Here is a 12,908-nt window from a genome sequence, read left to right on the forward strand (position 1 = left end):
AACACACACACACACACACACACACACACACACACACACACACACACACACACACACACACACACACACACGCAACAGCAATACTGACCCGACACCGAGGGGTCGTGCTGGGAGTCCTTTTAAACAAACAAACAAACAAACAAACAAACAAACAAACAAACAAACTAATGACACAATGACCAACAGGCGTGCAGCTACAGGTGGAGCCCTACAGTGCCACCTGTTGGTCACAAACAGAACCATGACAGGTGCTGGTTATTAAATGTATTAATGTGCGCAAGTCACTATAGATTGCAATGTTTTGATAGTCCAACTTGCTTAACCAACCAATCCGGAAAAATGCTGCGCGGTTGTGCTTTTGAATCACATCCGAGAAAAAGGGGAACAGCTCAACTCATCCCTCAAACAATCTCTTGGTGTGCACAAACCTTGATCTCAAAGCCAGGCAGGCACGAGTACAGGACAAAGTCTCCGTAGTTGTAGCTGTCGCCCTCGCGGAGACCGTTCAAAAGAGGAGGGGGCTTTGCACACACCACCGGCTCACACGAAACTGAAGTGAGGCCCGGAGCCCAGCTTCCACCCACCTTATTACAAAGGCAACAGAAAAACAAGATGTTCGGTCTCTCGGTGGGGCCACTTTCTGCCTTGACATGGATGTTCCGTACCTGACACTCGGCTAACGCTGAGCCTTGCAGGTAGAACCCGGCAGGGCAGGAGAGGGCCACCGTGCCTCCGACAGGAGTGAGCTCATTTCCCGTGATCAGCAGGCGGGCGATGGAGTGATTCGCGGGGAGGCGACAGGGCACGGGGCGGCAGCGGATGCTGTGCTTGGACCACGTGCCATCGCTGAGACAGGAGAGAGTCGCTGTCTGTGTCGCCAGCTCGTACCCATCCTCACATCTGGAAAAACAGAGTGAAACTATTTCGTTAGGCCATGAATACAGAGAACCCCCGTAGATGGTCGAGGTCGTGTTCCAGACCCAAGTGTCAAATTTCGCTGTAATATTTGCTAAGGAATAAGTGGAAAGGTGTTTAAAAGCATGCGGGAGGAGGAAAAATACATATTAAAGAAAAGGGTTTTCTAGGTGGGTCTGGAATGTAAGCGGAGGCTCCTTTCAAAAGGCACTTGAAAGTCATCCACAGCAGCAGTTTACCTGTACGTGACGCGGTTTGGGAAGGTATAGGCTTCTCCTTCCACTTGAGAATGGGCAACATCAGGAGGTTTTCCGCAGCTGACAGGCTCACAGCTGATCCTTGGCTCACCCCACCTGCCATCTCTCCCGCAGGAGAGGTGTGGCAACCCCCTCGGCTGGTAGCCGGGCCGGCACCTGTATACAACGGTGTCCGGGAAGGCGGCGCTGCCGCCCTGCAGTACAGTGTTTGGAACTGTCGGCGGGGCGGCGGTGCACCTCCCGCGGCCGCACACAGGAACGCCGGGGCTCCACACCCCTCCCTTCTCGCACACGGCGTGAGCCGGACCGAGCAGCCTGTAGCCGTCGTCGCACCGAAAGTGAACTCGGTCGCCGCAGGCGCGCTCCTGCCCCAGAACGACCCCGAATTTCAAAAGCGGGAGGGCGCAGACGCAGGGCCGACACTGGGGCACGGTGCCGATCCAGAAGCCTTGGGCCGAGCACCGCAGGACGGGGTCCCCGACGATCACGTAACCTTCAAAGCAGACGTACTCCACGACGTCGTCGTGGTTGAAAGTGGAGCCGTTCAGAAAACCGTGGCTGATGTCCTCGGGCGGATCGCAGCTGACGATTTCGCAGCGCGGCGCGGGTTTGTCCCAGCGCCCGTCGGACTGACAACGTCGGGTCGGATCGCCACTTATAGCGTATCCTTCTTCACATTCATACATCACCTTGCTGTCGAAGCCAAACTCTGAGCCCAGTATTCGCCCGTGAGGTATCGGCGAGGGCTTCTCACAGTGGGCGGCTACGCAGGTAAGAGCCTCATGACTCCAGGTGCCATCGGCCTGACAAACACTGACTGACTTGCCTTGAAGGAGGAAACCGGGCTGACACATGAGTTCAATCTCCTCATTGTAGACAAAGTCTTGGCCTTTGAAAGTGATGTCACTGGGGAGCGTGGGAGGGCCGCAAGACACAAACTCACAGCGAGGTTTCGGTCCAGTCCATTTCCCATCAGCCTGACAAGTAATACTGTCAGCACCCTTGAGGAGAAACCCGGGATTGCACATATAGTGTACGACTTGAGCGTAGACAAAGGCACCTCCGCGAGCTGTGCCATTCGCCACAGGCCCGGGGTCCCCGCAGGAAACGGGACGACACACGGGGGCATCGTCGGTCCACAGTTGTCCCGATAAGCACTGCCTCACTGGTTCGCCCTCCAGCTCATACCCTTCCTCACAGGTGTAGGTGACCGTGCTGCCTCGGGATGTGTCCGTGACGTTCACGCGGCCGTGCTCGGGGCTCGGGGGCGTCACGCACTCGGCCGGGACGCAGGAGGGCGCCGTCCCGTTCCAGCTTCCGTCTTCCTGACACGCCAACCTGGTGGGGGTCGTGAGGTCGTAACCTTTGTGACAGCGGTACTCGATGGTTGTTCCGTGGAGGAAGCTCAGATCTCTCGGGGAGCCTCCCCCCGACTCCGTGGCCCTAACGTAGTCCCCAAAGTCGATGTGAGGAGGCAGGCCACAGTCGGAGGGCACGCAGAGGGGAACGGCACTTGACCAGCCAAACTCCTCGCATGTGAGGTGGTCCTGGCCAATGAGCTGGAAGCCAGGGAAACAGCTGTAGAATATGGTGACCCCGAAACTGTGATCCTGGCCCTCCACGAAGCCGTTTTCAATGGGCTGGGGAGGGGTGCAGGATATCTGCTCGCAAACAGATGGTTCGGCACTCCATTCTCCACTCGCCAGGCACTTGAGAGTCTCGGGGCCTTGAAGGCGGAAACCGCGGCGGCAAGAGTAGGTGACGCTGTGACCAAACTGAAGTTTAGTGAAAGCCGCTTTTCCGTTGGCGATCTCTTTGGGCGGTGAGCATTCCACCGGGCGGCAAGAAGGCACCCCTCCGATCCAAAGTCCCTTCTCCCCGCACAGGACAGTGGCGTTCCCCACTAACTGGTATCCAGTCTTGCAGCTGTACAGCGCCTTGCTGAGGTACATCAGACCCTGAACATCAACAATGCCGTTGGAAATCTCCACGGGCTGAGGACATTCGACAGGAATGCACTCTGGGTACGGATGACTCCACTTCCCGCTGGATAGGCAGGACACAGAGTCTTCTTTCCGCAGCGTGAAGCCATCCATGCATTTGTAGGTCACCACGGAATTGAAGGGAAAAGGGGCAGAAGCTGAGGAAGGACCACCGAACGACACGTCGGGCAGAGGCCCACAAAGCACCTGCTTGCACACCGGAAAGGTGCCGTTCCACTCCTGGGAGGCCAAACAGCGGAGGATCTGCGGCCCCTCGAGGATGTAGCCAGCCTCGCAGGATAATTCCACAGTGCCCGTTTCAAAGTCCAGGCCTTTCAGAACCAGGTGGTTCTCCTCCAGCTGCGGCTCCGGACACTGCACGGGCGAGCAGCGCGGACGCCTCGTCTTGTCCCAGCGGCCGTACTTGAGGCAGGTCCAGATGGCATCACCCACGAGCTCGTAGCCCTCGTCGCAGAAGTACTCCACTTTCCGACCCACCTGGAAGTCCGAGCCCCTGTATTGTCCGTGCGCAACTTTGGGAGGGGGGTCACAGGTCAAAAGTACGCAGGTGGGCGGATCGTTGTCGGACCACTGGCGGTTGGCCTGGCAAACTCGTTCCGGACGGCCCACCAGCCTGTAGCCGGCGTTGCAGGCGTAGATCACCTTGCTGTTGAAGGTGAATCGACCTCGGACCTTTGGGGGAGCAAAAGAAGTGCGTCGTCAGCTTTGCCCGTGTATGATGTCAGTTTAAGCTCGTGTGTTGTTTAGGCTAGCATGCTAACACCAGGCCTGCTGCTGAGGCTCATGGGAAGGGGGCTTGCTTGTGTTGAAGCACTTCACTACTGAGGATCATCATTTATGGAGCACGGGTTGATGATTGTGCGCATGCTGGATGCGTGATGTTGATGCTTTGCTGATTGTTCTGTGTTATGACAGACCGCAGTTAATGAAGCATTCCATTTGAACATCGCGTAACCTCTTTTTTTATGAACCTCTCTGTTTTAGGAGCTTTGAAACTGCACGCGCCTGAGCTCACAGAAGGCCGGGAAACAATGTATGAATGAAATCTGGCGTGTGCTCTGTAGCTAACCTGGATGTAGCCATTTTTGAGTAGCGGTGGTGAGGAGCAGGACACAGGAACGCAGGTCGGCAAAACTCCGCCCCACTCTCCGTTGGCTTTGCAGGTCCGCCTCTTCTCCCCTCGGATCAGGAAGCCCTTATCGCAGCTGTACGCCACAACGGCTCCGAAATTGTAGTCGCTTCCGCTCACGTAGCCCCGATCGATGCCGTCCGGTTTGGAGCACCTCACGGGCATGCAGCTGATATCGAACGGTCGAGGGTCCCACTCCCCTCCCAGGAGGCACCGCAGTGTCGCCGTGGTGTTGAGCACAAAGCCCTCCTCGCACTTGTAGCTGACTTCAGAGTCGCTCGTGTATTTGGGTTTGCCGAGCGAGTCCAAAATGGCGTGGGGGAGTTGCGGCGGACGCAAGCAGAAGTTGGCGATGCAGCGAGGGGGCTCCTCTCCATCGGGGGGCGCCCACACGCCCTCAGCGTTGCACACCATCTTGGAGTTGTTTCCCGCGGTGTAGCCATCGGTGCAGAAGTAATTGGCGGTGTCGCCGAAAAGCTGGTGGCTTTCGTAGGGCTCGGCGTGGTCAATGGCAGGCGGCGGTCCGCAAGAGCGTGGCACGCACTGAGCCGAGCTGTCGCTCCACTGGCCGCTTGACAGGCACTCCCTGGTCTCTGAGCCAATCATAGTGTAGCTGTCAAGGAGACCGAGATAGGGAAGGGGAAGGTCATTTGAAATCTGACACAGCCGGCCCAGGCCTTTCAATTAAAAGTCAGTTTGGGGTCCTCGATTACAAAGACGACAGCGTCATTGCCCTCCCTCCCCCCAAAAAAAGGTTTATAATTGCATACAAACGCCGCAAGATGGGGACAAAGCATTACTTCTATCTAAATGCAGCTTCTCGAGTCACTTCAACATAGTTCATGACACCAAGATGGAAAAGGGATGTGGGCAATGCACTACTTTTATCTAAATTAAACTTCTCAACTCATTGCAAATTTCCCCAGTGTGGGACAAATAAAGGTTAGCTTATCTTATCTTATTTCATCAGCGTTCCTTGGTAGCAAGATACGACAAGATGGTGTCAAAGCACTATTTAGTTTAAAATGAGACTCCTCAACATACTTCAACATAGTTCCTTGACACCAAGATGCCACAAGATGGTGGCAAAGCACAATTTTAGTCCGACTAAGGTAACTGAATCAAGGTGACGGACAATAGCTTGAAAGCGACAAGCTAACTTAAAATGTATCAAGTATTAAATGAGATAGATAATGAATATCAAATCATTATGTGACTGATCAGAGGGACTCGAAACAAGGGGCCGAAACCAAAACGCAAGCTGAGTAATTAGCTCTTAAAACGATGTAAAATCAAACTCAGCTCCCTGAAGACAAACATTTAATTTTTGAACATTGAACGTTTTATGCGACAATGCTCTTCCTCAACACTACTGCAGACTCTGCTGACTGTTAATTGCTTTCGGAGGCCCCTCGTGGTTACGGAGCCTTAAGCAGGCGCTTCGCTGGCTTCAGCCTTGGGCCGGCTGTGAATTAAGATGTTGGCGTGTTCACATATTTTTTTAATTTGTTTTTGTTTAGCAAAGCGGTCTAATTTACCCTTCTTTGCAGACATAGTGCACCTTATTCCCCAGCTCATAGTTCTCTCCTCGAGTCACGGCATCCCTCATGGTTGGGGGGTCGCCACACAGGACGCTGACACAGCGAGGATAGGGCCGGCTCCACTCCCCTGTCTCTTCACAAACCACTTCTATGGGGCCCTGTGGTCTTTGCACAAAGAAAATCCTGGCAATGACATCACTCGAGGTGCGACAGCAAAAATGATTTAAAAAAAAGTGGTCCACTTTGTGAGGGTGGATGTGGACGCACAGTTGTTCACAAAATTGTTGACACCGTGAACAATCTGAAATACTTTTGTGCTTGAGGCATTGTTGGATCATTGAAGGATTGAACCCTACATGTGTTTTAATCCTACCTGAACCCTTCCGCGCAGGAGTACGAGACAGTCGACTTGTACGTGTTTGTGGTAAGTGTGTAGTAGGCGTTCCCGACAATCGGCGGTCCCCCGCAGGACACCGGATGGCAGACAAGTGGTGTCCCGCTCCACCTCAGGCTAGAAATACACTGGAACTCGTAGGGGATTTGAGGAAGGAAACCTTTCATACAGCTGCAAGCACAGTTGAGACATGCGCGTCAACATCGGCAAATCATGTCAAGGCTAGTCGTTAACATGAATGTCTTGAATAATGAGTCTCCTGTCATACAGTTGACGAATGAAGAATCACAAGGAAGATGGGAGTGCAAGGGTCCACTGTTTGGGGCGGGAAAATGATATGGTGTTAAAGGGTACCTGAAAGTCACCTTGCTTCCATAGGTGAAGTTGCTTCCTGTCATGAGAGAATTCTCTGGAACAGATGGCGGTGGGCAAGATTGGGCTGTTGTGCAAACATGAGAGGAAATTTCTTAGAAAAGTGTAGATACCCTCGATATCAAAACCAAAGAGAGCGGGTCTCATTGAGCGCCCGTTGCTGCAAGACGGCGGGGCGTCCGCCATATTGGATGTGGCAGATGTGCCCGTAAACACGTGGAAGTCAGCGTCCCGAAGCTGTCCTTAATCACCTCTGCAGTGGGGAACAGGGCCGTCCCATGTTCCCGTCTCCAGGCACTGCAGTTTAGCCGCTCCGATTAATTCGTAGCCGTTCTCACAGCGGAAGGCCACTTGACTGCCCATCAGGAAGTTGCTGCCGTCTCTGTGGCCAAAGTCAGGCTCTCCCGGTGGCTCGCACTTGACGGGCTCTGCCCCAATAAGAGTGAACAGTTATTTTTACGTTTTGTGAAAATGTACTAGAGTGGAATGGCTAATTCTACATTCACCCGATTTTTTTACACACAAGTACAGAGTTCCCTCACGATGATTATTGAGAAGAGTGAAAATCTACATGTAATTAATTCCCTCAAAAATGATTTATAGTTGCCTCTTGCTGCCAGAGGATGGCAGCAAAGCACTGCATTTGTTCCTTGGCCCCAAAATGCGCAAAAAAAAAGCACAATTTTTTTTTTAATTCAAATGAAGCTGCTCAACTTACTTCAATATTATTTCTTGACACTAAAATGGCTCATAAGGGCCATAAAGCACTACTTTCCCCAAAATTAACCCCCTCTACTCACTGCAACATAGGTATTTGGCACCAACAGGCCACGAGGAGATGTTGACAAAGCTCCATGTTTGTAGAAAAAAAGCTACTCAACGCACTTCCACAAAGTTCTTTGGCACCGAGATGCCACAAGACGGTGGCATAGCGATGCCTTAACAAATGTGAATTGTGAAAATGGATAAGTTCCCTCCCCCGCATCCCAATAAAATCTGGTGAACTGGCGAGCTGCCAGGATCTCGGCCTTTACCTGTACAATTCTTGCCATCGCCACTGTACGGGTGGATGCAGGAGCACGTGTAAGAGCCGTCAGTGTTCTGACAGCTCGCGTGACTGTCGCAGTCCGATCCCAGGGCGCATTCGTCCACATCTCCAATGCACACAAAGGATGACATAACACATAGAGCCCTTCCAACCATGCGGATTAACCAGAACGTGGCGTGAAGTACCAAGACAAGCCGGCGGATTTCCTCCCCACTTGCCGCTGTTGGAGCAGTGCACCTTGGCGTCTCCCAGCAGGTAGAAGCCGGGCTTGCACTGGTAGACGACTGAGCCGCCGGCGTGGAAGTCGTCCCCCTGAAACTGGCCGTTCTCGGGTAGTCGAGGGGGCCCGCAGGAGACTCCTGTTAATGAAGGGGAACAGAACATTGCCGCAGGACACCCTGAAAATGCAGCATCGTGTAAATAAGCTACTGGTCATCCCTTCCAAATGTGGCACCATTTAAAAGGGACAGAAACAGGCTTTGCAACAGCATGAGACTTTGTTATTTACGTTGACAGCTGGGAAGAGGGTGGCTCCACTCTCCTTGATTTTGGCACTGCAGAACTGGCTCCCCCACCAGGTAAAAGCCGGGATCACACGAGAGCTGAACCAAGGCGCCAGGACTCACCTCCACCGTGGAGGCGTGTAGGTGGGGCACAGTGTTCTCCAATGGTGGGCAGTCTGTGGACAGACACAGATTGGGCCACACCGATCGCCGTTGCCTCGTGATTGATCGGCGACCGACTCCACACACACTCACCAGCGCAGAAGATGCTGCTGAGGTTGACTTTGACGCGGCCCAGACCTCCATTGAGAAAGTCTGGCCAGGCGAGGACGTTCCCTCTGTGAGTGACGTGGGAGGTGGGGCAGCTGCTCGCGAGGACCTTGATCTACACAAGAGAACACTTAGCTCTCCGAGTGCTACCATCACGCCCCACATTAAAATGCAGCAGCCTCAACCCGGATGTTGTTTTACTACCAGTGATTGTGATGAGATTCAATACATACCTGTTGGGGTGTCAGGACGCGATCCCAGATGTTGAGCTGGCTGATGGAGCCAACAAAAGATTCCACAGGGTTGAAGCCTTCACCTCTCTGGTCTTGGTCCTGACCCAAGACCAGCGCCCCTCCACCTACAGCACAAGGGTCGAACCTCGGCCGTTAACAACCATTCGACGAATAAATGGATTCTTTTCTCCAGTAAGCACCGGCGTGTATTCGCGGTTCCGCATTCACACATTTGCCAATTCATGGATTTTTTTTTTGGGGGGGGGGGGGGTTTTTGGGGGGAACCTATCCTCAATTCTTTGCTGAAAATCTCAGGCCCAAGTCAGAAAAGTGTTACTTTGGTGCCAACTAGTTGCATCTCAGTCCCGAGGCTCAACGTTTAAGTTAGTTGAGGTGTTTCGTTTAGATCAAATGAGTGCTTTCAGGGCATCTAGTGGCAACTCGATGTGGAAGTCAATTGATCAGTTTAACAGCTTGGTGTCAACAAACTAGTGGATTATGGAGCTCCATTTTGACAAAAATAGTGACTTGCCGCCCTTTTGTAGCATCCATTGGCCAGTATCACCCTTTATGGGGGAGCGTGAATTAGTCACTTAATTCACTAACACTACATTACAATTTTGTGTGTGTGTGTGTGTGTGTGTGTGTGTGTGTGTGTGTGTGTGTGTGTGTGTGTGTGTGTGTGCGTGTCACAATTTTTATGTGTTTTCTTCTGATACCCCCTACGGTGTCACGAGACGGCACCAAAGCCCCGTCTTAATAGATAGCAAGTCCAGTTGGTCCAAGGAAGTATGGCAAAGTGAGATGTTTCCATTGAGAGTAAAGTTTTGTGCGTGTGAAGTGAACGGGCAGGAGATAGCACTACACCTGGGATGCTGTTGCCAACTGACAGGCCTTTGCCTCCATCTGAGGGCTTGCCGTTGATGTAGATCCTCCAGTCCCCGTCCCAGCTCCTCCAGGACACCCCGATATGGTACCAGCTGCCGGTGTTCACCGCCGGACAGTCGGTTATTCGCTCCTTTCCGTTCACGTACAGCACCCACCTGCAGGGACACCAACGCGGTGTTTCCAAGGACCCACTTAGAACGCGAACACCGGTCAAACGTAACTTTGATGAGAACTACTGTCTGATGAATTATGACTGACCCATTGTAGTCTATGAGAAGAAAGGCGTTATCGCTGCCCTCGACGGCGTAGGAGATGGGCGTGCCATAATTGGTGGTGTCTGATGACTTCATCCAGAAGGTGCACGTGATCTCCGTAAGTGCCGGCATCATTCCATCCATCAGCACGTAGCCATGGATACCCGACATCTCAAAGTCTAGGTTGAAGGCGGGAGACATTTCTGGCAGGGCGGGGGGGAAACAAACGGTTTTATCCAAGTGGGTAAAATATTGGTTTCAAATTGGCATTCCGTTCTCATGGCGACCAAAAACTTGTACATCATCTGTCCTAGAGTACCTGTCTCACACCTGGTTCCGTTGAACCCAGGGAGGCAGCGGCAAGTGTAGGACCCGAGACCATCGAGGCAGCTGGCCCCGTTCACACAGGGATTGGGGTCACACTCGTCCACATCCACTTCGCAAAGTGGACCACTGTAGCCCTCCACACACTCACACCTGCGAATCGGCAACATGGATGAGGCACGTTCCCAAATACAACTGTGAGAGTCGGTCGTGACACCATGCTACACGTGCACTTGCATTCAGCTTTGGGGTCAAATTTAAGCATGAAGAACCTTTTCGGGAGGACTTGCACAGAGCAGGGAGTATAGTTCTCGGTTTGCATGTGTTGCTGCTCCATGTGTGTTCAGGAGCAGTTATTTGAAGGTTTACAATTACGGTTGCAACAAAGCACCTGTCTAAGATGTTTTACATTCAATGTTAGCAATGAGCTCATGGACAGTAGACAAAATGTAGACAAAAATGATACAGTTTGGTTCAACGTTAACCTTCTGTAAACCGCTTTAGGTTTCAGTGCATTTGCCGTTCTCCAACAAGGAGAACAGCAAATTAAAATAATAGTATCTCTGTTGCAAACTACTGACGACACTCTGAGACATTCAGGAAACAAATGGAATGCAATGGGATTGAATGGAATGAATCACCTGAAATCATTCACCCCATCCAGACAGGTGGCGCCGTTAAGACAGGGGGCGCTGCTACATTCGTCGACGTTGACCTCACAGCGGTCCCCCCAGAAGCCGACGGCGCAGTTGCAAGCGTAACCGCCCGTCAAGTCCTCACACACGCCGCCGTTCTCACATGGGTCCGACAGACACTCGTTGATTTCCAGTTCACAGCGAGGTCCTGAGGAAGTGAAGGCCGAGGCAAAGCAAAAAAAAAAAAAAAAAAAAGGAAATGTAGCACATAGCTCTTGTTTTTGCTCAAAACTGGAAATGCTTCTAACCTGTGAAGCCCCCGGCACAACTGCACGTGAATCTGTTGACTTCGTCCACGCACACGCCTTCATTTAGGCAGGGGGACGAGAGACATTCGTTCACCTCCGCTTCACACAAAGAGCCTGAGACAAAATGGAATTTGTCAAGTTGAATTTCAATCGTGTCAAAAGTTGCCGTGTCAGGCTGAGCGATTCATCGATTTTGAACAGAGTCAGCGCTGCCATTTTACCAACTTTTCAAACCCCTCTCACCATATTATTAAAAAAAACTAAAAACAAACAAATAAAAAGAAAAAAAGAGCAATTCAGAATTTTAATTCCTGCTGAGAAAAAGAACATGAGTGGAACAATGTTCACATTGTTTACTGTAGAACACTTGTTTTGACAATGTCATTGATTGATTTTTTTTTTTTTTTTTTTTTACTTTTGTTGTACAAAATCAAAGAATGCCTGACCTAAAAATCCCGCCTTGCACTGACACTGGAATTCTCCCATGCCGTCCTTACAGAGGCCTCCATTCTGGCACGGAGCCGAGTCACACTCATCGACGTCGACCTCACACTTGGCACCTGTTGGGGAGGTGGGGGGAGACGTCTTAACTCTGACGGCATTTAGTAGTATACAAGGGAGCTGAAGTTTAAGAAGCCCAGGCCGAAACGGGTCCATCTCTGCTTGTACCTGTGAATCCAGGCATGCACGTGCACACGTAGCCAGCGCCGACCTCTTCACATGTCCCTTTATTCTGACAGGGATTCAGGAAACACTCGTGGAAAACCTGCTGGAACAGATCGGAATGAAGCACAGCTCACGGCGCAGTTGGCTCAACAGAGAAAAAAAAAACATGCGGCCAACCTGGCTGCTGGCTTGGTAGTCCTCGATGACCTCCACCTGTGGAGCGGCAGTCACACTCTCCTCTTTGGGCAAAAAGCTGGAGCCAAAGCCTGTCGATATGACATGTGATTGTCAAAGAGATGATTCTGAAGTGAAATGCTGTGAAATTATTTTAATTGTTGAAATGTCGAATGGGAGACAATGTTTTGAACTGGTTGAGGAATGTGGAAAGAGGTAAATATCACCGCTGAATTGGAACTCTTACTGGAGCAATGCTGGATGGTGGTTGCCCCGGTAACCGTGGTGGTTCCGTAGAAGGGGCAGGACAGGCAATAAGAGCGTCCGTGATCCGGCTGGTAGTAATCTCTGGGGCAGGGGTAGCAGGGAACCAGACCGGTGCGGGAGAAATGACCTGCTGAACATGGAACTGCGCAGCAGGTGCGGACATGGAGTGTAGAATTTAGAACTTAGACTCATCGACCAAAATAAAAGACTTTTATGAGTACCCACCTACATCAAAAAAATAAATATATATATATATATATATATATATACACACACACACACACACACACACTTTGTTTATATGTAAAGCAAAGCGTGGAGAGTCTCTGTCACAGTCATGGACAAATGCAGTCGACAAGTGCATTTCAGTGCCTGTACTTTGACGAAAGTACAGGAGTAATAAAACGAGCCCTTCTACTTTGACCAAAATGTCCCCCCCCCAAGTATTGGAACATCCACTTAGGTTCAGAGTGCGGGCCATCACCTCCACACTCCATCTCGTCCACTGCTCCCCGGGTGACAGTGGACGTCTCGTCAGGACAGACCAGACAGTCCCTGGCGCCGTAACCAGGTTGGAAGTGACCCAGAGGGCAGGATTCACATATCTCCAGCCCATTCAGAGAGTGACTGCCAGGCTTGCACTGCCCTGAAAACACATTTTGAACACAGAGATCGGAATTTTAACACTTTTTTTTTTTTTTTTTCTGCTTCAGAATTCAGGGCTTAG

General features: G+C 51.5%; 1 protein-coding gene across 5 annotated transcripts in view; it reads right to left on the reverse strand.

The window, feature by feature from the left end:
• The window catches only part of svep1 (sushi, von Willebrand factor type A, EGF and pentraxin domain containing 1), a 62,252-nt gene that overhangs the window by 15,901 nt on the left and 33,443 nt on the right, over positions 1-12,908 (reverse strand). For 4 of the 5 annotated variants that reach the window (XR_002166668.1, XM_019858421.1, XM_019858419.1 and 1 more), the window contains 23 exons: positions 12,666-12,827; positions 12,162-12,323; positions 11,918-12,006; positions 11,744-11,843; positions 11,521-11,634; positions 11,075-11,188; positions 10,773-10,974; positions 10,127-10,284; positions 9,812-10,010; positions 9,533-9,708; positions 8,666-8,790; positions 8,418-8,547; positions 8,168-8,338; positions 7,845-8,018; positions 7,646-7,765; positions 6,863-7,039; positions 6,594-6,678; positions 6,219-6,410; positions 5,843-6,010; positions 4,245-4,917; positions 1,155-3,847; positions 666-900; positions 429-584 (listed from right to left, as the gene is read on the reverse strand). Coding sequence is in view for 4 of the 5 variants with exons in the window: in XM_019858421.1 (XP_019713980.1) it covers positions 429-584; positions 666-900; positions 1,155-3,847; positions 4,245-4,917; positions 5,843-6,010; positions 6,219-6,410; positions 6,594-6,678; positions 6,863-7,039; positions 7,646-7,765; positions 7,845-8,018; positions 8,168-8,338; positions 8,418-8,547; positions 8,666-8,790; positions 9,533-9,708; positions 9,812-10,010; positions 10,127-10,284; positions 10,773-10,974; positions 11,075-11,188; positions 11,521-11,634; positions 11,744-11,843; positions 11,918-12,006; positions 12,162-12,323; positions 12,666-12,827 (6,575 nt within the window). In the remaining variant the exon portion in view is untranslated. The remainder of the gene's footprint in view (positions 1-428; positions 585-665; positions 901-1,154; positions 3,848-4,244; positions 4,918-5,842; positions 6,011-6,218; positions 6,411-6,593; positions 6,679-6,862; positions 7,040-7,645; positions 7,766-7,844; positions 8,019-8,167; positions 8,339-8,417; positions 8,548-8,665; positions 8,791-9,532; positions 9,709-9,811; positions 10,011-10,126; positions 10,285-10,772; positions 10,975-11,074; positions 11,189-11,520; positions 11,635-11,743; positions 11,844-11,917; positions 12,007-12,161; positions 12,324-12,665; positions 12,828-12,908) is intronic. The other variant, XM_019858420.1, reaches the window with a different exon arrangement.

The sequence above is a fragment of the Hippocampus comes genome, unplaced genomic scaffold (assembly GCF_001891065.2).
Source record: "Hippocampus comes isolate QL1 unplaced genomic scaffold, H_comes_QL1_v1.1 scaffold48, whole genome shotgun sequence".
Classification (NCBI taxonomy): Eukaryota; Metazoa; Chordata; class Actinopteri; order Syngnathiformes; family Syngnathidae; genus Hippocampus; species Hippocampus comes.